Source organism: Bufo bufo, chromosome 3, assembly GCF_905171765.1.
Source record: "Bufo bufo chromosome 3, aBufBuf1.1, whole genome shotgun sequence".
NCBI lineage: Eukaryota > Metazoa > Chordata > Amphibia > Anura > Bufonidae > Bufo > Bufo bufo.
The window spans coordinates 562,677,013-562,704,511 of NC_053391.1; the positions used below are offsets into that span (position 1 = coordinate 562,677,013).

The following is a 27,499-nucleotide window of genomic DNA, read 5'->3' on the forward strand; positions in this document are numbered from 1 at the left end:
TGCCATATCCATACAAATATTTGCACACGTGTGCTGCCGAAACAGCCTGCCGGATAAGCCTAACGCCAGTGTGAAAGCCTTAGTAAGTGCCATATAATCATCTTATATACATATTGAGTAACAGTAGCCAGAAACTGGCCAACCCCTAAAAATTCTAGCAACCAACCTGTAGGCTATCCTCCATAATGGAAAAGACCCCATCCCCCCAAAATTAAATTGACCCTATATATTTGATTATTATAAGCAAGTTTCTATCCACCATATTGCCTACTCGGGACTTGACACATGACTGTATGGCAATATGTTAGCAATAGGTGGACAGATCCAGCATTGGTTGGATGAAACCTTAATGCTTTATTAATCCTTACTACTGAGCCTACGAATAGTTCTTAATTGTAGCTATGGCATGATTACCAGCCGCACACGAGCTAGAGACATGTGCAGTAGGTGTTGGTTATGTTTTGTATGTTACTGAGCTCTTATCTATTGGTTTTCTGCATAGTTAGATTGTGCATGTATTATCCGGTGACAACAGTTCTCCATTATCCAGCATGATCATAATTGTCGCAGAGAAATCCTTAAAGGGGTTGCCCTGACTACAGATATTGATGATCTATCCTCATGATAGGTAATCAATATCAGGTCGGTGGTGGTCTTACACATGGCACCCCCATGATCAGCTGTTTTCGGGCAACCGCAATGCCAAAAACTATAAAGTGTACAGGACAGAAGCAAAAGACTCTGTGTACTGTGTAGATTCCAGCACCGGTACTGCCGCTCAGCTCCCGTTCACAGCCTCTACATAGTGTACAAATCTATCAGTTTCCAGCTCCGTAAACTGTACACTCCATACAGCTGATAAGTGGAGGTGTTGGGTGCTGGACCCTCAAGATCTGATATTGATTACTTATCCTTAGTATAGGTCATAATAAACTATGGCCCCGATATCCCCTTTAAGGATTTTTCTGTGAAAATTATGATCATGCAGGATAATGGAGAACTGTTGTCACCGGATACATGCACAATCGTACTATGCAGAAAGCCAACAGAAAAGAGTTCTAAGTTCTGATAAGAAATCACACAAGTAACTCCAATGATCAAAGACACTTACGGTTCACTGTGCCATAAATGCACAACCTTTTCTCTTCCAGAGGCCACACTGTCACGCTGAACCAATCAAATGGGTGGCAATAAAACTTAAAGGGAAATTACCATTTTAAATATTTATGGCATATCAAACATATGTGATATAAATGTCTAATAGGTGTGAGCTCCACTTCCTGGACTTCCACCTATCAGGAAAATGGAAGGAAAGAAGAGACCATGCAGGCTATGCTCTCGCTCTCCATTGTAATTTAGATGGGATTGGCAGCTGAAACAGCAAAAAAGTCCAAATGGATCCAACGAGTGAAATCAATGATTCTTTATTTCTTCATTTAAAAAATGTACAAACAAGTAATCCTCATGCATAAAATCAACGCATTTCAACCATAAGACAGGTCTTTTTCATGGATTCATAGTAGAAAGTATTCAGATACAGGCATGTAACTGCTTTTTAAGCAAAAAGGGAGGAATGAAATCAATTGAAAATGTTAAGAAACGCCCGCAGTGCAGGTGTAGGGTAAAATGTAGATAATATTAACTCTTGATATACATGCCTGTGGCTGAAGACTGACTTGCACTAAAAAATATATATGAGTAAATAATATAATGACACGATGTACAATAATACAGGAATGATAAACAATCATATATTAATAATGTAATAAAATATCTGTATGATAATTCATTCCATAAGGGTGAGCTGTGTTTAAAGTAAAAATCCAGAAAGCTTCTCTCTCCAATAATAATTATGATCATGTGCACACTATGCAATTGACTTTCGTAGGCAGTACAACCAGAAAACTGAAGGTGCGTTTTCTTGAGCATCTGAATGATATCACCAAAAAAATTAAAATCGTAATATCTCTGGCGCATCTAAACACTTTTTGAAACAACATAATGGTAAGGTTGCGTCCCTCAGTTTAATTGGTATAGAAAAAGTAAAATTAAACAAGCGAGGGGGCAGTTTCAAAAAATTATTATTGGAGAGAGAAGCTTTCTGGATTTTTACCTTAAACACAGCTCACCCTTATGGAATGAATTATCATACAGATATTGTCACGGATGGTGTACAGGAAACAAGACAATGCAATACAATTAATGACTCACTGGATCCACAACTAAGGAACAAAAGGGAGACCCCTACATGAGTCCTGCCACTCTCCCTAATTGCTCAGCCTATGCGAACACCCCAAAGGTGGATGGGCGCATATCCACGTACCTCGGCTATCTAATACCTGAAGACCCTACAATAGTGAGGGGACACGACCACCGGCTCCCTACACAAGACACGGAGGGAGTCAGGGTCACCTGAAAATCCAGCAGACAGAAAATCACAAATAAAGGAACAGCACTTATCTTGCAGAGGACTGAGGAATAGAAACAGCATGCACACACACTCCAGGAAGTTGTATAAGCCGCAACCTAATGCATCCTGGGGAGGAACTTAAAGGGAAGCAATCAGTCCAACTGCATGACAGCTGAGAAAGACTAACGAGATGAGGAACTTAACCAAAACAAAGAAACTCAAGGAGGAGGATCTGGAAAGCTCCTGTCAGAGCTTCTCAACTGTCTGGTTGTGACAGATATTTTATTACATTATTAACCTCTTGGGGACACATGACGTACCGGTACGTCATGATGTCCCGGTACTTAAGGACTCATGCCGTACCAGTACGTCATGTGTAGTTCCGATCACCGCCGGCGGTGATCGGAACTTGGTGCCTGCTGAAAACAATCAGCAGGCACCCTGGGACAATGCTCGGGGGGGGTACCGTCAATTCAGACCTGCGGTTTGCGGCATTTACGGGTCGTTCCGGCGGGCGGTCGGTGTTGCCATCGGGTCCCCGTGCTGCTGTAATGGGGACCCGATGGCATGAAGAGCCTGTGAGATCCAGCCCCCTGGATCTCACAGGCAGGAAGCTGTATGACTGTATTACTCATACAGCCAATGCATTCCAATACAGAAGTATTGGAATGCATTGTAAAGGGGATCAGACCCCCAAAAGTTGAAGTCCCAAAGTGGGACAAAAAATAAAGTGAAAAAAAAGTTGAAAAAATAAAGTTTCCCCCCCCCCCAAAAAATTAAGTTTCTAGTAAAAAAAACAAAAAAAAAAAGTAATTTTCCCCAAATAAAGTAAAAAAAATTGGTAGAAAATAGGGGGAAAAAAAAGTTGACATATTAGGTATCGCCACGTCCGTATCGACCGGCTCTATAAACATATCACATGACCTAACCCCTCAGATGAACACCGTAAAAAAAAAAAAACAACTGTGCTAAATAAACCAATTTTTTGTCACCTTACATCACTAAAAGTACAACAGCAAGCGATCAAAGAAGCGTATGCCAACCAAAATAGTACCAATCTAACCGTCACCTCATCCCGCAAAAAATGAGCCCCTACCTAAGACAATCGCCCAAAAAATAAAAAAATACTATGGCTCAGAATATGGAGACACTAAAACATCATTTTTTTGTTTTAAAAAAGCTGTTATTGTGTAAAACTTAAGTAAATTAAAAAAAGTATACATATTAGGTATCGCCGCATCCGTAATAATATGCTCTATGAAAATATCACATGACCTAACCCCTCAGGTGAATACCGTAAAAAAAAAAGGTGTAAAAAAAGCCATTTTTTTGTCACCTTAGATCACAAAAAGTGTAATAGCAAGCAATCAAAAAGTCATATGCACCCCAAAATAGTGCCAATCAAACCGTCATCTCATCCCGCAAAAATCATACCATACCCAAGATAATCGCCCAAAAACTGAAAAAACTATGTCTCTCAGACTATGGAGACACTAAAACATGATATTTTTTTGTTTTAAAAATGAAATCATTGTGTAAAACTTACATAAATAAAAAAAAAGTATACATATTAGGTATCACTGCATCCATAATAACCTGCTCTATAAAAATATTACATGACCTAACCCCTCAGGTGAATACCGCAAAAAAAAAAAAAAAACGGTGTAAAAAAAGCCATTTTTTGTCACCTTACATCACAAAAAGTGTAATAGCAAGCGATCAAACAGTCATATGCACCCCAAAATAGTGCCACTCAAACCGTCATCTCATCCCGAAAAAAATTAGCCTTTACACAAGACAGTCGCCCAAAAAATAAATAAAACTATGGCTTTCAGAATGTGGAGACACTAAAGAATCATTAAAAAAAATAATGCTTTGTTATGTAAAACTGAAACAAACAACCAAAAAAGTTGTCATATTTGGTATTGTCGCGTCCGTGACAACCTGCTCTATAAAAATACTACATGATCTAACCTGTCAGATGAATGTTGTAAATAACAAAAAATAAAAACGGTGCCAAAACAGCTATTTCTTGTTACCTTGCCTCACAAAAAGTGTAATATGGAGCAACCAAAAATCATATGTACCCTAAAATAGTACCAACAAAACTGCCACCCTATCCCGTAGTTTCTAAAGTGGGGTCACTTTTTTGGAGTTTCTACTCTAGGGGTGCATCAGGGGGGCTTCAAATGGGACATGGTGTCAAAAAACCAGTCCAGCAAAATCTGCCTTCCAAAAACCGTATGGCATTCCTTTCCTTCTGCGCCCTGCCGTGTGCCCGTACAGCGGTTTACGACCACATATGGGGTGTTTCTGTAAACTACAGAATCAGAGCCATAAATATTCAGTTTTGTTTGGCTGTTAACCCTAGCTTTGTAACTGGAAAAAAATTATTAAAATGAAAAATCTGCAAAAAAAGTGAAATTTTGAAATTTTATCTATATTTTCCATTAATTCTTGTGGAAAACCTAAAGGGTTAACAAAGTTTGTAAAATCAGTTTTGAATACCTTGAGCAGTGTAGTTTCTAGAATGGTGTCATTTTTGGGTGGTTTCTATTATGTAAGCCTCACAAAGTGACTTCAGACCTGAACTTGTCCTTAAAAAGTGGGTTTTTGAAAATTTCTGAAAAATTTCAAGATTTGCTTCTAAACCTCTAAGCCTTGCAACATCCCCAAAAAATAAAATGTCATTCCCAAAATGATCCAAACATGAAGTAGACATATGGGGAATGTAAAGTAATAACTATTTTTGTAGGTATTACTATGTATTATAGAAGTAGAGAAATTGAAACTTGGAAATTTGCAAATTTTTCCAAAATTGGGGTAAATTTGGTATTTTTTTATAAATAAAAATGAAATTTTTTTACTCCATTTTACCAGTGTCATGAAGTACAATATGTGACGAAAAAACTATCTCAGAATAGCCTGGATAAGTCAAAGCGTTTTAACGTTATCACCACATAAAGTGACACTGGTCAGATTTGCAAAAAATGGCCTGGTCTTTAAGGTGAAAATGAGCCCGATCCCTAAGGGGTTAATATATGATTGTTTCTCATTCCATTGTAAGTCGTGTCATTATATTATTTACTCATATATATTTTTTAGTGCAAGTCAGTCTTCATCCACAGGCATGTACATCAAGAGTTAATATTATCTACATTTTACCCTACACCTGCACTGCGGGCGTTCCTTAACATTTTCAATTGATTTCATTCCTCCCTTTTTGCTTAAAAAGCAGTTACATGCCTGTATCTGAATGCTTTATACTATGAATCCATGAAGAAGACCTGTCTTATGGTTGAAACGCGTTGATTTTATGCAGGAGTACTTGTTTGTACATTTTATTAAATGAAGAAATAAAGAATCATTGATTTCACTCGCTGGATGCATTTGGACTTTTTTGCTGCATCTACGTTGGGTGTGTACACAGCCCGGATCCGTGCAGAGCAGGTCAGAGCAACTTTACCACTTGAGAGCTGGACTTTGTTCTATCTACAATTGGCTGAAACAGCCTGGTTTTCACTAGTCCAATAAACTACGATGAAGAGAACATACATGTGAGCCGTCACCAGACATAGAAGAGCATGTCTGACTAGATGGCTGGGGGCCACACAAAATGGCCTCGTAGGCTGCATGCGGATCAGGAGAACTGATTGTTCAGTGGTTACAATGAATCCTTGGGCTCCCCGCCATGTTGTAGGTTGCAGGCCAATTCTAGCTACAGGCTACCATGTGTCCTCTTTCTGTATAAGCTGGTTGTCCTATTTAGCAAAGAAGAGGTGTACAGGTTGGTAGACATGCATGTGACTCTCCCCACTGAAGTGTCGCCTGGCTGTCTCTATAACTACCATAAACTTCAAGGAAGAGGACCACATGTATGTGCTGCCATCTCTTCTACATGAGGTTGTGATAAGAGATCATAAGACGTGGGCTGGAGACCCCTACCAAAAAGTACTACCTTAACCTGTCCCTGAAAATTCCCTTTTTTTTTTTTCCAGCTTGGTTCCTATAAACACAAATTTTAGGAGCTGTGGTATTTTAGAAGTGTTATAGGATTCTTGCAAAACAGACAACAGACTTACGTCTTCATGCTGATGGGCGTTCTCGGTATGGTGGAGTTTTAGCAAGTGTTGCAGGATGTCCGTGGGTTGCCACTGTGTTTGCAGGAGGTTCACGTTTACTTTTTTCCCGTTATGCGCTGTGCTTTTTCTAGATTCTGGCTCTCTTGTGACTGGATGTGGTCCGCTGGTCTTTGGTGATCTATCTAAGCTGTCATTTGGACTATCCTCCGAGAGAAGCGCAAAAAAATAAAAAATAATTGTGTTTATTATAACAGTCCACAGGAAATTCCCTAAAATACGATTATCGCATTCAACCGGTGCTGGCTGTTCCAGTTTTTGGATTTCCTTGATGAATAAGTGTTACTGAGTGATGTAAGACAAACCTGTTATTAAGCTTGGTTTCCTCAGGGCTTGAGAGGACAGAGAGATGTTCCCTGGTGGAGTGCACATGGCTGTGTTTGTTTTCTTGAACATCAATGATATCCAGATGAGAGACTGGATCATGTCCCAGTTCCCCGTGCTGTATCTGTATAACCTAGGGGTATGGAATGAAAGCAGAAATGGTTCATTGGTTTCTATTAGTTTATCTTCACACTTCATTTTAGTCTCAGTCAGTAAAAACCGAGTTTACCTTTTTTATTCTCTCTGAAGGAAAAGATCAAAAACCTGTATGGCCTCATTCTTGTCATTTTAACACACTCAATAGAACACCGCAAGAAAAACAAGATTTCCCTGTATTTTAATAAACTGAAAGGCTTAAAGCCAGGTGTACATATAAATATTATGCTGTCAAACAAGCCAGGCTGCGGGCAAATAGGGAGAAATGAAAGCACAAAGAAACTAAGCTTGGCGATAGTACCTCTAATAAAACTTAGAGAGATTATCGTTCTTTTTTTAATTCTAAGGGGAACAGACATACAGTGGATATAAAAATGAGACAAAGAAATATAATTTCAGAACTGTTTTCCACCTTTAATGTGACCTATACACTGTACCACTCAATTGAAAGACAAACTGAAATCTTTTAGGTGGAGGGAAGAAAAAAAAATATAAAAAAATAATGTGGTTGCATAAGTGTGCACACCCTTTTATAACTGAGGATGTAGCTGTGTTCAGAATTAAGCAATCACATTCAAAACCATGTTAAATAGGAGTCAGCATACACCTGCCATAATTTAAAGTGCCTCTGATTAACCCCAAATAAAGTTCAGCTGCTCTAGTTGGTCTTTCCTGACATTTTCTTAGTTTTATCCCACAGCAAAAGCCATGGTCCACAGAGAGCTTCCAAAGCATCAGAGGGATCTTAATGTTAGAAGGTATCAGTCAGGAGAAGGGTGCAAAAGAATTTCCAAGGCATTAGATATACCATGGAACACAGTGAAGACAGTCATCATCAAGTGGAGAAAATATGGCATAACAGTGACATTACCAAGAACTGGACGTCCCTCCAAAATTGATGAAAAGAAGAGAAGAAAACTGGTCTGGGAGGCTACCAAGAGGCCTACAGCAACATTAAAGGAGCTGCAAGAATATCTGGCAAGTACTGGCTGTGTGGTACATGTGACAACAATCTCCCGTATTCTTCATATGTCTGGGCTATGGGGTAGAGTGGCAAGACAAAAGTCTTTTCTTACGAAGAAAAACATCCAAGCCAGGCTACATTTTGCAAAAACACATCTGAAGTCTCCCAAAAGGTGTTATGGTCTGATGAAACCAGATATGTTTGGCACAAAAACAACACAGCACATCACTAAAAGAACACCATACCCACAGTGAAGCATGGTGGTGGCAGCATCATGCTTTGGGGCTGTTTTTCTCCAGCTGGAACTGGAGCCTTAGTTAAGCTAAAGGGAATTATCAACAGTCCAAATACCAGTCAATATTGGCACAAAACCTTCAGGCTCCTGCTAGAAAGCTGAACATGAAGAGGAACTTCATCTTTGAGCATGACAACGACCCAAAGCATACATCCAAATCAACAAAGGAATGGCTTCACTAGAAGAAGATTAAAGTTTTGGAATGGCCCAGCCAGAGCCCAGACCTGAATCTGATTGAAAATCTGTGTGGTGATCTGAAGAGGGCTGTGCACAGGAGATGCCCTTGCAATCTGACAGATTTGGAGTGTTTTTGCAAAGAAGAGTGGGCAAATCTTGCCAAGTCAAAATGTGCCATGCTGATCGACTCATACCCAAAAAGACTGAGTGCTGTAATAAAATCAAAAGGTGCTTCAACAAAGTATTAGTTTAAGGGTGTGCACACCTATGCAACAATATTATTTTATTTTTATATTTTTTCTTCCCTCTACCTAAAAGATTTCAGTTTGTTTTTCAATTGAGTTGTACAGTTTATAGGTCACATTACAGGTGGAAAAAGTTCTGAAATGATTTATCTTTGTCTCATTTTTTTACATCACAGAAACCTGACATTTTAACAGGGGTGTGTAGACTTTGAATATCCACTGTACTTATAAAAAAAGAAAAAAATGCATTTTTCTGAGATTCTGATACTGACCTATTCTCAGGATAGGTCATCAATATCAGATCGGCGGGAGTCCAACACCTGGAACCCTCACCCTTCAGTTGTTTGAGGAGGCCGCTGTGCTCATAGCTTGCCAAGCACAGTGCCGTCCATCGGATAGCGGCTGTGCCTGGTATTGCAGCTCAGCCCCATTGTCTAGCACTGATCTGTGCCAGCTAGGCCGTGTGACCAATGAACGTGGTGTCACTGTCCTGGGAGTATCAGGGGAGAAAAATCTTAAGTATTGCTTCTTTTGCTATATATCTGTTTAGGTTTTCATTCATCCAGGTCACGGTTTATCAGTAGTAATAAGTCAGAGCAACTGGACTGTTGAAGGCGTTTCTCTAGTCATCCGATTGACTTTGTCTGCTACTTACAATGTCACTCTAACACCTCTCCTGAGACAGTTTAACCATACCTAATGGCTTCAAGCATGCAAATGCAATCCATTACCTTCATGACTGAAGCACGAGTCACCGGCATTTAATATGGCCACATTCTCGTAGAAGCCATTCTAACTGAGAAAGCCAGTCTGACTAACGAAATGTCTTCAAGATAAAATACAAGTCCAGTTATTCTGACTTATTATTGCTCAAATGCTTATTTTGCCATTTTATGACTTGGACGCTCAGCCCATCATTGGCCTCAGAGATCACATGTGCATGAGTGGCACATGACTGCTGAGTCGGGTGCTTTAATGTTCACTTCTGGTCTGATGGGAACTAGATGCCCCAAGAATCAAACCCGCAGTGCTGGAAGGAAAGAAGTTTAGCAGGTGAGTTAAGCTTTTGCTTTCTTTCTTCCTTCCATTTGCTCCCATGAGAAATTTAAAAACTGTCAGACAACCCCTTTAAGCATTACTTCAATCTAATAAAAACTAAAAAAATACACTTAAAACATACACAAGGACAAAAAAATAATTGCCAATTGTTGCTCAAGTATATACCATTACATTCTAGACTGATAAATAGAGGAGCTGCAATGCTGTCAGAGGAGGAACATGGTCAAGTTATTGCAAAAAAGTGTCACAGTCTATTAGGGCATGACTTGTCAGTTGCAATGAGAAGTAGTGAAAGGGGTTGTCCAATCTCAACATTTATGGCATATCAACAGGATATGCCCTAAAAGTTGCAGTTACCTATCTCCAGAAATGGGCCCTCAAAGTGAAGAGAGCAGCCGCAGATGTGTAGCCACCCTTCATTCACCATTATGGGAACTTCAAACATAGCCAAGCACTCAGCCATTTTCAGCAGTTCCGTAGTGGGGAATGGAGAGGTGGCTGCATTTGCGCAGCTTGCTTTCAATTCACTGCTTTGGGACTTCCCAAGATATCTAAGCACACTCGCTTGACTATTTTCAGAAGTCCCAAAAATGTAGAGGACCCACCATATGCACAGTGCACTCTTTTTCACTTGGGATGGGAGGGGGAGTGTTAGGAGCCGGCCTCAGAGGTGGGACCCACATCTATGTCATATTTGTGGCATATCAATTGATATGCAATTCACTGCCTGGAAAGGATACTAAAACAAAATAATAACACCTTTATTAAAGATATTAGTAAAATACTGGGGAAAAAAAGAAGGGCGCTTGCCCAAAATGTTAAGACACAACCCCAAAGAAATCCCTGGGTTTAGGGTGAGGTAGGGTAGATGACACCACAATCCCTGGTCTCACGCCCACCCTGGAGATTACCAGACCACAGATGACCAGGGTTTATTAGCAAATATGGCACCCCTAAATAAATTTGTCACTGCAGTCTGGAGAGGCAAAAAAAAAACGACTGTAGCAATCCCTGTATCAGAGCAGATACCCCACAGCATATGTGGGTTTGTCAGAGGGAATTGTTACTAGTATATCTTCTGAAAGTCACTGGTCATGAGCCTTTAGATACAATGTATAATGTTGATGGATCAAAGCCAGTGAAAAAGAGTGGATGTTGAAATTAATCAATCATCACTAAAAACCTACTATCCAATTAAAAAAATTCCCAGCTGCCTTGTTTGCTTCAATCTTGTATCTTTATTTATCAAACAACAGTCCTCTAATGGCCGTTAGAGGACTGTTGTTTGATAAATAAAGATACAAGATTGAAGCAAACAAGGCAGCTGGGAATTATTTTAATTGGATTTTGTGTGGGGATCCCTCCCCTTTTCCGTGCAGCCGAAATAGGAACGTGAGCTGTTGATTTGGATTGCTGTAAAAACCTTCTATGTCACAAATAGCTATTATGTTTCCTGTACCCTGTAATTGTTAACGAGTTGCATATAAACTCCCAGTCTATATCGTCTCTCCCTGTTATACGCGTTTCGACAACATAGTCTGTCTCATAAGGAGCGTCGGGAGTTTGTGAGAAAGAGAGTAGGGCAGTAAAAGAGAAGGCCCCACTGATGGTACAGGGTCTCTGGTAAAAGTGTCCAGCCGGACATGGAAAGACAGTAAAAGCCTGGTGCGGTCACAACTGATGGTGTGTGACCGCCGCCAGGGGGAATAACAGTAAGAAGGTTCAGATAAGATACAGCAGAGCGGTCTCACATGGTGTTGTGAGATCACGCGTCCGGCTGTGGTTTGGCTGTGACACGTGCGCCGCTCTGATCAGATTAAATGGGGAGCTCCCCACCTCTCCGCTTGGCAAAACCCCAATCCAGCAGTGTTCAGGGCAAAGTGGGCGGGGAACACTGTACCTCGTCTGACAGCTCTGCCGGTGATAGATGAGGGCCGAGAGGTGATGTAGAGTAGAGGGGGCAGGGATCAATGTAGTGATAAGCATTGTGGAGTCATAAAATGGGTAACAGAAAGGGAAATTTTTTTTAATTCAATATCATATCAATTGATATGGCGCAAAATATTCAGATGGGACAACCCCTGTAAGCTAAAGGATCAAGATCATATGAGATGCAGAAAGCTTCCTTTTATATTATTCTACTTAGGGTACACTCTTGGCTTTGTCTACTATAAGCCCCCAAAAACCTGCCATTTGCCAAGTTTAGTATTTAATTGGGTATCCAAAAATTCAAATACATTCACATGTAACATCTTACTGGTGTGGTACTTTCAAAGAACACTAAATACAGACAAATCACACACAAATGAAAATATATTTCAGCAATTCCTTTCTTAATCTTTCCCTTTACCCTATTATGTCATATGTTGCACTTAAAGAGGACCTTTCACCGATCCTGACATTGTGAACTAAGTATCATGACATATACAGCGGCGCCCAGGGATCTCGCTGCACTTACTATTATACCTGGGCGCCGCTCCGTCTCCCGTTATGTCCTCCGGTATGTTCGGGGACTTGGTTATAGTAGGCGGAGTCTGGCCTTGTTCTGCGGGCGTCTCCTTCTCCTAGGCTGCTACAGCCTGGCCAATCGCAGAGCTCACAGCCTGGGAGAAAAAACCTCCCAGGCTGTGAGCTCTGCTCTGCGATTGGCCAGCGCTACAGCCTAGGAGAAGGAGACGCCCAGCAGAACAAGGGCAGACTCCGCCTACTATAACCAAGTCCCCTAAGTCTCCGCCTACTATAACCAAGTCCCCGAACATACCGGAGGACATAACGGGAGAACGGAGCGGCGCCCAGGGATAATAGTAAGTGCAGTGAGATCCCTGGGCGCCGCTGTATATGTCATGATACTTAGTTCACAATGTTTGGACCGATGAAAGGTCCTCTTTAAGGCCTCCTGCACACGACCGTATGGCTTTTTCAGTATTTTGAGATCCGTTTTTCCGCTTTTTGTTTCAGTAGTGTTTCCGCTTCTGTTCCGTTTTGCGGTTCCGTTTTTTTAATTTGGTTTCCGTTTGTGATCCGTTTTTTACGGATCGCAAACGGAAACATACAATAATGTTTAAACAGTAAGTACATAAAAAAATTGGGCTGGGCATAAAATTTTCAATAGATAGTTCCGCAAAAACGGAACGGATACGGAAGACATACGGACGCATTCCATATTCATTCCGTTTTTTTTGCGGACCCATTGACTTGAATGGAGCCACGGATCGTTATTTGCAGGCAATAATAGGACATGTTCTATGTTTGAACGAAAATACGGAAACGGAAGGCATACGTTTTTTTGCGGATCCTTTGAAATGAATGGTTCCATATACAGTCCGTATACGGAACAACAACAAAAAAGAATGTTCGTGTACAGGAGCCCTGAGAAATATGTAAAGAAATATTCTGTTTTCCAGTAGATCAAGCACCCCCTCCTCCTCCTTACTGTCTTATGTGTGGCTGTAAGGTAACTGGCTGCAGCAGAACCCTCCCCTGTCATCCATGTCTGCAGTAAGACACAAATTGTTACCCCTATCCTTAAACACATCACAGAAAATTAACATCATATACACCCTGTGTGAATCTGGCCTAAACCATCATTTAACCATTCACCTGCACTTCACCAAGCCCCAGGTTTTTCAGCAGTAAATTGAGTCCTTCATAAGATAACGTATCATTCTCGCCATACAGATGAAACAGCTGCTGAAGATAATATTCTTGTTCTTCCTCAGCCTCTTCCAAATAAGACCCATTCTGCTTAAATTCAGTTCTTCTGACCCGTGCAGTCTTGTCTCTCGGTTGGTTTCCACTTAAAGTGACATTTTCAATATTATCTTTCTCTAGGCGTGCAAATACAGGACACGAAACGCCCAGGCTGAATAGCAGGAGCCAGGCTTTATGGAGCAGCATCTGTTACGATACAAACATGTTAATCTGGAAGAAAATACAGACAAGGCTCCGCTCTAAACATCACTATTAGGCCTATTGCACACGGACGTTTTTTTTTCCCGTTTACTGGACGTTTTTTGCGTTCCGTATACTGTCCGTAAACGGAACCATTCATTTCAATGGGTCCGCAAAAAAAAACGGAATGTACTCCGTATGCATTCCGTTTCCCTATTTCCGTTTTTCCGTTCCGTTTTAACATAGAACATGTCCTATTATTGCCCGCAAATCACAGTCCGTGGCTCCATTCAAGTCAATGGGTCCGCAAAAAAACGGAACACATACGGAAATGCATCCGTATGTCTTCCGTTTCCGTTCCGTTTTTTGCTGAACCATCTATTGAAAATGTTATGCCCAGCCCAATTTTATCTATGTAATTACTGTATACTGTATATGCCATACGGAAAAACGGAACGGAAAAACGGAACAAAAACGGAACAGAAACGGAAACACAACGGAAACAAAAAACGGAACAACGGATCTGTGAAAAACGGACCGCAAAACACTGAAAAAGCCATACGGTCGTGTGCAATAAGCCTTACTATAACGTCTTGACCAAATGGATGCAGAGCAACTAAACTCACATCTATAAAGCATCTAATCAAGATACATGCCAATGCTAAGGGGACTTTGGGGCAGATGTTTCCTATCTTAACATGTCCAGGAATTGCTCAATTGCCTTATTTGTTTAAACTCCCAACCCCTTCCTTCCCAAAAAACACTTTAGGAATACAGGTGAAACTCGAAAAATTAGAATATCGTGCAAAAGTCCATTTATTTCAGTAATGCAACTTAAAAGGAATTGCATTAATGCAGCTTAAAATTTGAATTTTGTGAAAAGGTTCAAAGTGTCACACTCTAGTCAGCTAATTAATCCATACCCTCTGAGCAAAGGGGACCTCAAAATTGTGACTTTGGGGTTTCATAAGCTGTAAGCCATAATCATCCAAATTATAGCAAATAAAGGCTTGAAATATCTCGCTTTGCATGTAATGAGTCTATGTCATATGTTAGTTTCACCTTTTAATTTGCATTACTGAAAAAAATGAACTTTGCACGATATTCAAATTTTTCGAGTTTCAGCTGTATATAAAACATCAGACTCACAAATATAATGTGAGTCTTGGAGAAACTACAGTGATTCCAATTATAGACAGAAAAGCTATGATTTGTGGGTTCAAGACACTCACTAAGGATGCCAAGTTCAGTTTGTTTTATTGATTATGTATTTATGTTTTTATATATTTAATATTGTTTTATTGATATATATATATATATTTATATATTTTATTTTTATTTTTATTTTGGGGGGGGGGGGAGAGGAGTTGGTGGTGCCAAAATCAGTAAAAAAAATTATGGATAGACTGGTTAGCCAAAAATGAATGCCATAATGTATAAGTAATATACATGTCTATAGTTCATAATAGTAATATGAAAAGGCATTAGCAGAATTTACTACGAAGTGCAGAAAAATGATAATTACTCAAAGAATAACATGCACAAAATGATCAGCTTCAAAGACATGACATTTATCTTCTACCATCTATTTTTATTACAGACACAGGATAAAAGTTCTCTATTTTATAAACGATCCTTGAGTTTATGGGCACATAAAGAGAACATATTACCATATGACTAAACTTAAAGGAGCACAATGCCGGACCAAAACCAAATAGTATTTAGGACCTGACACCAAAAAATGCTACGCTATCGGACAGCACCATGTTATAGATTAGGGAGAGTTGAGCAGATTGATATATAGCTAAGATTCAGTAAAACTTGCAATTTTAAAATTTATATCTGCAGCCCTGTGAATACCTAACGTGCAGGAGGGAGGGGTAATGAGTGACTGACAGCTACCTTTGTATGCACATTATATACACACACAATGCTATCAATCACTGCTAACCCCTCTCTCCTGTACCGACAGGTATTCACATGAAGTGAAAAAAGCAAAGATATAAATGTATAAATTACAGGTTTTACTGATTCTTTTCCTACAAAAAAACTATATATCAATCTTCTCAGCTCCTCCTGCTATATAACATGGTGCTGTCAGATTTAATAGCATTTTTGGTGACAGGTCCTCTAAGTTCATACATGACAATTGCTGCGGATTCTCTCCTGCTTAATTTTGTGCACAACATCTGCACCATTTGCAGTACAAGTAAAGTGGATGGAATTTTTGAAATCTCATCCACATGCTGCGGAGAAATCCTGCGGTGTTAACTGATTTGCATACAGTTACATAGTACGGTTGAAAAAGGACGAAGTTCAACCAGGGGATGGGATGTGAATTAAAGGAAGAGGAGTGAGAAGCCATAATTCTACCCATCTTCATAAGCATTAATGTTAATTTTAAGAATTCATCTAAGCCTTTTTTTAAAACTGGCCACTGTTCCTGCTGAGGTCCTGAGGTAGGCTATTCCAAGGATTCATAGCTCTTATGATGAAGAAGCCTTGTCAAGTCTTGAGACTGAACTTTTTATTCTCCAGGGCACTTAACATGGAACAGTTTTTCACCACATTTAATCATTTCCCCCCTTAGACGTCTCTTCTCAAGACTAAACAAATGTAATTCTTTTAATCTTCCCTCATAACTAAAGGCTGTCCTTCAGGCGATTGTCAGGAGGGAAGTGTTCCTTCCCAGCAATCGCCAGCCCCTTAGAGGAGGGGAACACAGATATTACATGCAGCGATCTCCTCCAGAGTATGCGAAGGAGCGATCGTTATGCCATCGCTCGCCCCCATACTGACTAGTTGTTTGCCAGTAACAGACTGTGAGTAGACAGCATGATCTGCTGCCGGCAAAGGATTTTCAAACTTGTTGAAAGATTCCAATTGCTCGATAAACGAGAATCAGGTAATCGGTGGCAGTATTACACTGCCATATCATGTCTAATGAGCATTCATACAAACGCTTGCTAACGATGATCTGGCAGATAATATGCCAGTCTAAAACAGACTTAACACCCTCTATGCCCCTTATCAGTTAGTAGCTCTTCTTTGCACTTCTCCCAGCTCCAGGGCATTCTTACTGGTGCCCAAAACTGAACTGCATATTCTAGATGAGGCTGCACCAAAGCTTAATAATGGTAATATTACATCCCTGTGCTATGGGTCTATGCCCCTATTAACACATGACAATATTCTGCTAGTCTTAGACGCAGCTGATTGATTATATAACAGCATACAATGTCAATGATCTACAAGATCTACTGCATGTGATCCCAACAGCGAGGCTGCTGCTAAAACGATCCCATTTCAGGCGGTTTCTGCAATGGCAGTTTTGCTATGACTGTGCACTTAACCTCTCCTGACATGTTTGTTTTAGCAATTACTTGCACCCCCCCCCCCCTCCATATGTACCTGCACAGTGTGACACTGGCAGCACCGATTGGACCTTTACTGCAAACTGCTTGTAATTCATTCATAACAGGAAAGTAAAGGAATGGCACAAAATAGTCATAAGAATACATGCTCCAGAATAGATTTTGTAACAGGGATGCAAGACGTGTCAGGGGTGGTTGACAGGTCCTCTTTAAAGGGTTTCTATCACTTGGTATGACATAATTAGCTCTCAGACTCTAGCGATCTGCTAGTGTCTGCTCTGGCCAACCATCCTACTATAATCGCTTGTGGGGCAGCGGTTTTGCTAAAAAACTAACTTTTATAAATATGCTAATGAGCCTCTAGGTGCTATGTGGGCGTCATTAGCACCTAGAGGCTCCGTCTACCTTCATACACAGCCACCGCCCAGCGCGTCCCTCCAGCCCGCCCATGTCCTCCTCCGTGTGACGCAGCGGACGAGTTCTCGCGCATGCGCCGTGCGCGGCTGTATTCGGCGCATTTGAGATCTCAGCTCGGAGCGGTCAGACATTCAATGCGCTACTTCTACCATACCTTAAAAAGCTGATGCAGAGCTCTAGGATGAGATAGGGTATGGCCCCGTCCTCTATAGACCAGATGAGCTGCATGCAAAGACTTACCGTATATGTGTGTATAGTGTAAGGTGATCACGTGATACCTATGTATTGGCATTACAGCTAGGATCCTAAGGAAGGCTTCAGATCTATCATTTTTATATCCCTATCTTTGTATAATTATAAAAAATGTATACAAAACAATTTCAAGTAGTTGTCACTGGCGTCACGTGATGAGTGGGTGTAGCTGGATCTAAATGATTAATATTCCCCTAATACCTCAACACTGCCACCACTAAGGTTTGTTTCAAGAGCTCACACTCTTACAAGTAGTCTTTAGTTAAGCCTCTGTTACACCAGGCGATTGTCGAGCCGATCATCGCTAACAAGCATTCGCGCAGAAACGCTCGTTAGCGATGATCTGCCTGTATAAAACTGCCGCCGATTACCTGATGAACAAGCAAATGCTCGTTCATTGGGTAATCACAGTCTTTCAGCAGGTTTTAAAATCCAGATTGCATGCGTTTTTCAAGAGTGTGAAGAAAAACTGAAGGATAACACTCATCATCTCCTAGCAACCACCAGTAAAAAATGAATAGCATCCCGTTTTACATAGAAGCCCCACTCACTTCTATGAAGCCAGAGGTGCGTGAAAAACACACAATATAGAACATTCTGTGATTTTAATGAGGCGTGAAAAATGCTGCCCGTGCACAGACCCATTGAAATGAATGGGTTCAGGATTCAGTCCGGATGCTATGCGTTCACTACATGCATTGCATCCAGATGGAAAGCTTGCTTGTCTGAAAGAGGCCTTAAAGGGAGTTTAAAGAGTCACATATATATATATATAACATGAATATAAATGTGTGGCAGTGTATACAACCTTGAAAAGCATCAAAGAATCCGCGTCACACACAAACAAACAAAAAAGGTATAACCAAAAGACATACAGTAATAAAATGTACAACAATTTCTTAAAATAAAAGGAAGCAACCTATAGGCATAGGATTTGGTGCCGAGGAAGGCGGAAAACCAGGACAAATCTTCACTAGTTATGTGAGCACCAAGAAATGACACCCAGTCCTGGTTCTTCATACCTTTTCAACTATTTCTTTCTGTACCTTCCCCTCCCCCCTCTGAAGTCATTGTGGGCAGAGGAATGTCTACAGATGTCTTATCTGGTTGCTTGAGGTGTGACTAGCAACTTCAAAGACCCTAGCAGACAAGAAACACACATATATACAAGAATCACCATAGGGGCGGGAGGGGGAGGGTGGAAGCTGGACCTAATTAATATCAATATTTGCAACAGTAATATATAAATAAAAATTCCCTTACACAATACTTTATTATGGGGAAAACCCCCCACACATAATTGCATCAGTAACAATCCAAATTAATCACATCACCATTTAGCTTTCCATTCTTCTGATCCGTCAGAAGAACACAAAAAAAAAGAAACAAAAACGGATCCATTATTATAAGCTCAGTTATGATCAATTTGCATGAGTCCTGCATGCAGCATTTTTTCTCCACCGTCAAAAATAACTGATCTCTGACGGAAGTGACGCAAACTGATTCTCAAAAAAAGTTGGATCAGTTATTTTAAGTGCTTACTGAGCATAACTGAGGCTCAAACTAATGGATCATTTAGGTTTTTTTTTTCTGTTCTTCTGAATCAGAAGAATGGAAAGCCAAATGGTGATGTGAACTTAGCCTTAGGACTCATGAACACGACTGTATGTATTTTGCGGTCCCCAAAAACGGATCCGCAAAAAATACGGATGACGTCCGTGTGCATTCTATATTTTGCGGAACGGAACAGCTGGCCCCTAATAGAACAGTCCTATCCTTGTCAGTGATGCGGACAATAATAGGACATGTTCTATTTTTTTGCGGAATGGAAATACGGAAACGGAATGCACACGGACTAACTTCAGTTTTTTTTTGCGGACCCATTGAAATGAATGGTTCCGCATACTGTCCGCAAAAAAACCTAGAACGGACACGGAAAGAAAATACGTTCGTGTCCATGAGCCCTTAGGCTACATTCACATGACCATATGTGCTTTGTGGTCCGCAAAACACTGATCCGCAAAAAATACAGATGACGTCCTTTTGGCATCCATATTGCATCAGTTTTTGTTTTTTTTTGCGGATCCATTTTAACAATGCCTATCCTTGTCTGCTAAACGGACAAGAATAGGACACGCTCTATTTTTTTTTTTGCAGGGCTACGGATGCGTGGGTTTTTAAAATGAATGGGTTATTGAAATGAATGGGTCCACATTCTATCCGCAAAAAAAAATAAATGGACACGGAAACAAAATACATTTGTGTGCATGTAGCCTTATGTTCTTTATCCTGCAAGGTGGGGGGGGGGGGGGGAACAGACCTATGACAGAATTGCTTTTTTTTGTTCTTCTTAACTCAAAAAAATGTAATAAAAAGTGATCGTGTGAGCATGTAAAAATGTGCTAATGAAAGCTAAAAGTTGTCCTGCAAAAAAAAAAACATGCAAAAGTAGTAAAGGAAAAAGTATATATATATAAATTTGGTACTACTGTAATTGTACTGACCCAAAGAATAAAGTTATCATGTTATCTATACTTCACAGTGAACGGCGTAAATTTGAAATGCATAAAAAGTTAGAATTGCTGGGTTTTTTTCATTTCTCCACAAAAAATAACAAGTTATACGACAAATGGTGGCATAAAAAATACGTCCCACAAATAAACCCCAAAACCTTGTTACATGGGTATGTCGATAAAATAAAAAGCTGTGGCTCATGGTATTTGACAAAAAAAAAAAAGCTTAATCATTAAGACTCAAAGTAAGGCTTCCTGCACACGACCGTATGGCTTTTTCAGTGTTTTGCGGTCCGTTTTTCACGGATCTGTTGTTCAGTTTTTTGTTTCCGTTGTGTTTCTGTTCCGTTTTTCCGTATGGCATATACAGTATACAGTAATTACATAGATAAAATAGGGCTGGGCATACCATTTTCAATAGATGGTTCCGCAAAAAACGGAACGAAAACGGAAGACATACGGATGCAGACTTGAATGGAACGTGATTTGCGGGCAATAATAGGACATGTTCTATCTTTAAACGGAACGGAAATACGGAATGCATACGGAGTACATTCCGTTTTCTTTGTGGAACCATGGAAATGAATGGTTCCGTATACGGACCGCAAAAAACGGCCAGTAAACAGGGAAAAAGTTGTGTGCAGGGGGCCTAAGCTGGTTACGAAGGGGTTAAATGGGTATTCCAATCTTGTGTAGTGATAGCATATCACATCAATATGCCATGGCTTTATGTTTGTGGAGAGGATGAGCCAACCTCCTGGCAGCCAGGCCCATAGACTCCAATCAGTCCTTTCCCAGCTTCCAGCACACAGTGGAAACAAATATATGACATGACACATACTTTAATCTAACTTTCAAAATTGACTGTTCGCACACAAAAAAATTTCACCCTAAAAAATTGATAATAGCGTAGTATTCTAAAAAAGAAAAAATAGAATTTTGCCAAATCATGTTTTGCCTTTTATTTGGATGCAGATGTATGCAATTATTTGCCTACGTCTAATGACTTCCATTAAAAAAGGCATATATAGTTTTAAAAATATATCCAGATATAAATGTTTTTTACTCCAGATATGTAATGCAAAGTATGGATAAGCCTTACACAATTGCTGAACAATAAATATCTAAAAGTCCCCTCAGAAGGCATTTTATGGAACTACAAGCTAGATCAGGAATGACCGTCCCCTTGTCCTGCAGTAGTGTGACCATGTACCCGGATCAGTGGTAGGCAACAAGCAATCCAAGCATGGAAGTGCCCCAGAATGCTGTGTGCCACTTACCAGTTAGTAGTCCTGTACTTGGTGCTGACTCTCTTCTTGGTCGCAGACAAATGCTTCTACACATCCCAATTTAGCCCACAGAAAAGCCGTCCTGTTTGTTTTTCCACTCCTACACACGGCCATAGAATACAGATTTAGCCTTGGATGGGGGAAGGGGCAAGTATCCTCACTCTTACTTACCTAGGAAAGTTAATATTTAATGATTCCATCTAAAAGGTTTTCCAGTTTTAGCCTATTCCGTTACTGAAGACAATCTAGATTTTACACATTTATGAACATTTTTATGCCAGTTTTTGGTGCAAAAATAGTTGCAAGACATCCTTTTTGCAACTTTATGCTCATGTGACAAAATTATGTGGCAGGGGTGATTTTGCGCCATGGGAGTGGCCGGGGCCATTGGTCCCGGCAAATTTACTAACATTTACGCCTTTAAACAGGTGTAGATGTTGGCATAAAACTACTCCAGTCAGGTGCTGGATTGGTTTTTACGGCAGGCACATGGACTGCTGGAGGTGCGTCTAGAATATGATGAGACGCACACCTTGTCATAAACTAGGCTAATCCTCCAGCAGAGCAGGGGGAAACAAAGGATGACATTTTGGTGTTTGGAAGGATGACTGGCAGATAGCTGATCTCCCTGCATATAAAAAATGGGAGGCCTCAGTGAAAGGTTGTTACAAAAGGGCCGTTATGGAATATCAGATACAGCACTTGGTTGTGTACTGTTGTGAAACACTTGACATGTAACGTCCTAAATTTTAAAAGTCACACGTGCATCCTTATTCGCGGTAGCCCTGAAACAACTGGCTATTCTCATTCACAATAATCCAAATATAGTTGGTCCTAATAATGCCTAACTAGTCTTCTTGTAGACAACCTCCTAGTCACCCTTCTATAAAGGGCATCTGTCAGCAGATTTGTACCTATGACACTGGCTGACCTGTTCCATGTGCACTTGGCAGCTGAAGGCATCTGTGTTGGTCCCATGTCCATACGTGTCCCTATTGCTGAGAAATATGCAGTTTTACCATGTGCAAATGAGCGTCTAGGAGCAATGGGGGCGTTGCCTTTACTCCTAAAGGCATAGCTCTCTCTGCAACTGCTGCGCCCTCTAAACTTTTGGCCAGACTTTGTAAATGTTATCATGTCGGGCACTGACTTCTCCAAAACTGCAAAAGGAAGTGGAACCTCTAGAGATCTATTAGAGTGAATAGGATTTTTACACTGCCCACGCCTCATGCACAGAGCAGCAGGGAGCTTACCATTAGTGATGAGCGAACTTGTGTTTTAAGTTCGGCGTCTAAAGTTTGGGTTCGGGTTATCGAAGAATCGCGTTATGGATTCCGCTACCACGGGGCCTTCATCGGGCTGTTCTCAGAACTGCCTGCTCCCAGTGACCGCATTTGTTTAAGACCGGCTTGCGGCACAGGTAAGGGCTTACCTGTGCATCGCCGGACTTGTGAGTTAAGATGGCAGCCCGCATGTGTTCGCGGGCGAACACTGTGAACTGGCCATCACTGCTTACCATGGCTGGCCTGGAAGGCTTCACCTGTGTCCATGCTGCCATGGTAACCGATCAGAACCCCGTGATTTTACTGCAGGGGCTCCAATCAGAAGGAGCCGCAGGCCGCATGCCTCTGCCGTGATTGCAGCATCTGAAGGGTTAAATGATGGCGTTCGGCGGGGTTGCCATTCCCTGTCATTGCAGCCCGGTGTCTGCTATATGATACAGCTGGCATCCACTGCATATGGAGCGGGCTCACAGCTGCACCCCGCTCCATACAAATGCGAGCACATAATTCTGTACATGTACAGCATTATGCATCAAGGGGTTAATGACAAACAGATAATCCTCATGTGGATCCCATTCAAGTGAACAGGAGCTGAGCTGCAGTAACCCAGCACAGCCAGTACATAGACAACAGAGTTGTGCTTCTGGCTCCATTCAAAGTGCTTGTTCCAGCACCTCCAGGAAACATTATATTGGTGGGGTGCCGGGTGTCAGTCCCCCACTGATCAGATATTGATGACCTACCCTGAGCATAAGTCATCAGTATTTAGGAGCCCGGGAAACCCCTTGAATATACATGGCTTTATATCAATGAATCTGGATTCTAGATTATTAGGCCCCATGTAAACAGCTGTCCATACTTCGGTCTACAAAAAACAAAAAAAACTAAATATAGATAGCTTCCATGTGCAATTCATAATTTTATCACTTCCACCAACTGAAATGGCTATTCTCATCAGCAAATGTGGATAACAGCATCTACACAAATCCCAAAACATAATGTGGGAATTGCCCTTAGGGCTCATGCACACATCCGTAGCAGTTTTTGCGGTCCGCACAACACAGACACCGGCCATATGTTTCACATTTATTTTTCATGCGCAAATAAATTAGACCAGTCTAAGTGCATATGAACCTGTCTAACTGAAAACTAACCACTAGAGGTCAGACTAATAAAAATACACTAATTCTAATTCATGAACTGTTGTGCAACTTTTAATAAATATTTGGCAAAAGAAAGACAGACGAATAAAATACGCGAGCTTGAGAAATGTGCCCCCATGCCCTGAATTCCACACAGATTTCTTTTCTTCTTCGTGCAGATGTAGATCTTTGAAAACCCCATCTACTTGTATTGCATTGTATAATTTGCCACAAAAATCTGCAATATCTGAATACACCCTTAAAACTATAAGCATTATAAAATACATTTTCTCCTAGGAAACGGTCATCTGATGATCAGTTATCTATCATGATGTTCGTTATACCAAAGTAAATCTCAATGTGTCCATTTTATATAGTCCTCTTCTCTTGCAAACGAACGTTGTGCATCTTTTCCGTGCATTGGGGACCGCGATTTGCGGTCCCCAATGCACTGGCAACGTCCGTACGGCAGCCGGGACGGATCGAGACCCATTCAACTTGAATGATTCCGTGATCCGTCAACACCGCAAAAAATAGAACAAGTTCTATTTTTTTGCGGTGCGAAGTCACTCCGTAGTGCTTTCATGAGGTTCCGATCTGTGCTTCTGTTCCGCATCTCCGTGATTGCGGACCCATTCAAGTGAATGGGTTCACATCCGTGATGCAAAGTGCACACGGGCCGGTGCCCGTGTATTGCAGACCCGCTGCATGCGGCCACACAACGTTCATGTGCAAGAGGCCATAGTCTTGAGAACATACACTTCGGCCTCTACTTTGTACTGGATTAAGAAAACTTTTCACTGAAAGGGGTTAGCCCACGAAAAACATGCATCACCTATTCACAGGATAGGTTATAAATGTATGATTGCTGCGACCCCCGCCAATCACTGGGGGTCCCAAGCCCCATTTTGGAGGAGGCTGAATGGAGTGGTGGTCAAGCATGCACACTAACGCTTTAATTAATGGCGTTAACAGAGAACAGATCATAGCTAAGTCCTTCAGTGTCACAGACAGTCCAACTACAACAGAGAAGCCCAGACTCTGATATGATTAATTATGGCCCCAAAGGTCCAGCAGAAAAAAATCCTTATTATGGCCCTTGCAGATGAACGTAAGGGGTCCGTGCCCATGCTGCGGACCGCAAATAACTGTCCACAGTACATGGGCATCGACCGTGTGCACCCTGTGCTGAGGAGGTTGGCCCATTGACTTGAAGGGGTCAACAATCTGCAAGATAAGACCAAAGTTAGGACAGGTTGTATCTTTTGTGTGGCAGCACAGACCCGAAAGCCCACGGAAGTGCAGTGAATCTGTGAGATTCCGATCCGTGCCTCCGCAAAAGATTGGACATGTCCTATCTTTGGCCATATCTTGCAGATCGCAGACCCATTCAAGTCAGTGCGGTCCACAATACGGGCACGGAGCCCTTACGTTCGTAGGCATTACTTCTTAGAAACACATTACTTGCCACTATGGGTTGATTCATGAATAAGGTATTGGCTATACAGTTAAGACCATGCACATGTTCTGAATAGATTAATGGGGGCAATAAGGGTACGGCCATGCGGTCAGGTTTCCAAATGCAGTTCTGGATGCCAGAACCAGGAGTGAATTAAAAAAAGAGCAGAAGTCGTATATCTGTTCCTTATATTCTCTCTCTCCTTTAATGATCCACTCCTGATTTTGGCTTCTAAGACGCGTGCAGAAACCTGACCATGTGGCCGTACCCTAAAGATTATTTCCTCCAGTGGGCCCAGGAAACCCCAATTCCATACTGTACATTAAGAACAAAGTCTGTGAATTACCTCTGGTTATGGCAGGAATCTGCTCTAATCCTCTTCACTTGTGCTGCATTGGCTTCCTACACAGGCAAATTATCATTATGGAGAGTTGCAGGACATCATCCACCTGGTTTTACGTAGAACCTTCTCATGTGCAGGTGTGAAGAAACTTTAACATTTCAAAGGGTCAGTCTCATTGCCAGGAAATGACACAGCCAGTAAGTAGGGAGAGCAGTGACCCACTGCTGCCACATACAGGAGGCTGAGAGTCCTTCCAGCTTTATAAAACCTCATGGACTCTCTAGGTAAGAGTACAAGGGTTATTGGGTACAAAGGTCTTCAGTCTGATATGGCAGGCAACAGATGTGTGGTGCAGAGGGGAGGGAAGGAGAGTACCCTTTTACTAGGGAGAGGGACGAGTGGTGACCCCTGACGTCCCTAGACGAGCTGCTAACCCGTACGCCGATCACATTCCTCGTCCCTGGCTTACCCTGAACTAAGCCCTAGGTAATGAGTAGGGCGGTGGGAGTAGGGTTGTTGCGATACCGTGCGAAAATAATGAAACACAAAAAAAGCTGCATGCATTTAGCATTTTATTGAGCTAACCCTGTAAAAGATTGTAGGTGAGGGCCTGCTGGTGAGCTGACCCTCTAAAAATTATATGCGAGGGCCTGTAGCTGAGCTGACCCTGTAAAAAGATTGTAGGTGAAGGTCTGCTGGTGAGCTGACCCTCAAAAAAATTATATGCGAGGGCCTGCAGGTGAGCTGACCCTGTAAAAAATTATATGCGAAGGGCATATATGTGAGGGCATTATATGTGACAAATAAGTATGTTGATATGATGGAAGAGGAGAAGGAGGATGAGAAAAGGAATATTCAACCATATACCCTTGTTTGTGGGGGAAGGGGTGCATGGGAATACAGTGTATTCAGTACATTATAAACAACACATTTAAAGTGCCTTTCAGCCGCTTTCCTCTGGTGGAGTCGAGAAGTCATGGTCAATCCAGGCCTTGTTCATTTTTATAAGAGTCAACCTGTCAGCATTTTCAGGCGGATACGCTTATCTGTTATAATGCCACCAGCAGCACTAAATACCCACTCCGACAAAACACTGGCGACAGGGCAGGCCAGCCCCTCCGAGGCGTAGAGCGCCAGTTCGTGCCACATGTCCAGCTTGGACACCCAGTAGTTGTATGGCACTGAGGGATCATTGAGGACACTGACACGGTCTGCTATGTACTCCTTCACCATCTTCCAAAATTTTTCCTTCCGTGTCACAGTAGGCCACACAGGGCCGTCTTTGCCGCAGGGCAAAAGGGGCAGCTGCCCCGGGCCCAGTTGCTCCTGGGGGCCCGACGCCCGACTCCGATTCACTATGCAGCAGCGCAGCAGACACTCTTCAGAACAAGTTACAACTGTGCTGCGCTGCTTAGTTAGCAAGCACGTCGGCGCCCCGCCGTCACGTGGTAAAAGGGGTGTGTGATGTGACTCACCGCAGCCGAGTAGAGTGGAGCCACGGCGGAGCAGCCAGCAGCAGGGAATAAGTCTCCGCCTCCGGTCCGGAGCTAAAGGGATTGGGTGGTGAGTCACGGCCTCACGTGACCAGACCAGGCACCAGTGACTCACTCACCTTACCTACAGGCCAGACCAGACCTGCCACTGCCGCGCCAGGAGGGGAGGACTCGGTAGGTAAAGGCTTTAAAGCAAAAATCACGCATATATATTGAATTAATTCTACATTAGAAATTTAGACCGCTCAGGCTGATCACCAAATTAATAATTAAC

The 27,499-nt window shown here is 41.7% G+C and overlaps 1 protein-coding gene across 1 annotated transcript in view; it reads right to left on the reverse strand.

Annotated features, from left to right (window-relative positions):
• Nucleotides 1-25,849, reverse strand: part of SLC39A5 (solute carrier family 39 member 5) — a 63,851-nt gene extending 38,002 nt beyond the window's left edge. Inside the window, exons 1-4 of the mRNA XM_040422153.1 lie at nucleotides 25,736-25,849; nucleotides 13,370-13,666; nucleotides 6,855-7,006; nucleotides 6,493-6,691 (exon numbers count right to left, since the gene is read on the reverse strand). Coding sequence (XP_040278087.1) covers nucleotides 6,493-6,691; nucleotides 6,855-7,006; nucleotides 13,370-13,666 — 648 coding nt within the window. The 5' untranslated portion in view covers nucleotides 25,736-25,849. The remainder of the gene's footprint in view (nucleotides 1-6,492; nucleotides 6,692-6,854; nucleotides 7,007-13,369; nucleotides 13,667-25,735) is intronic.
• Nucleotides 25,850-27,499: the final 1,650 nt, after the last annotated feature.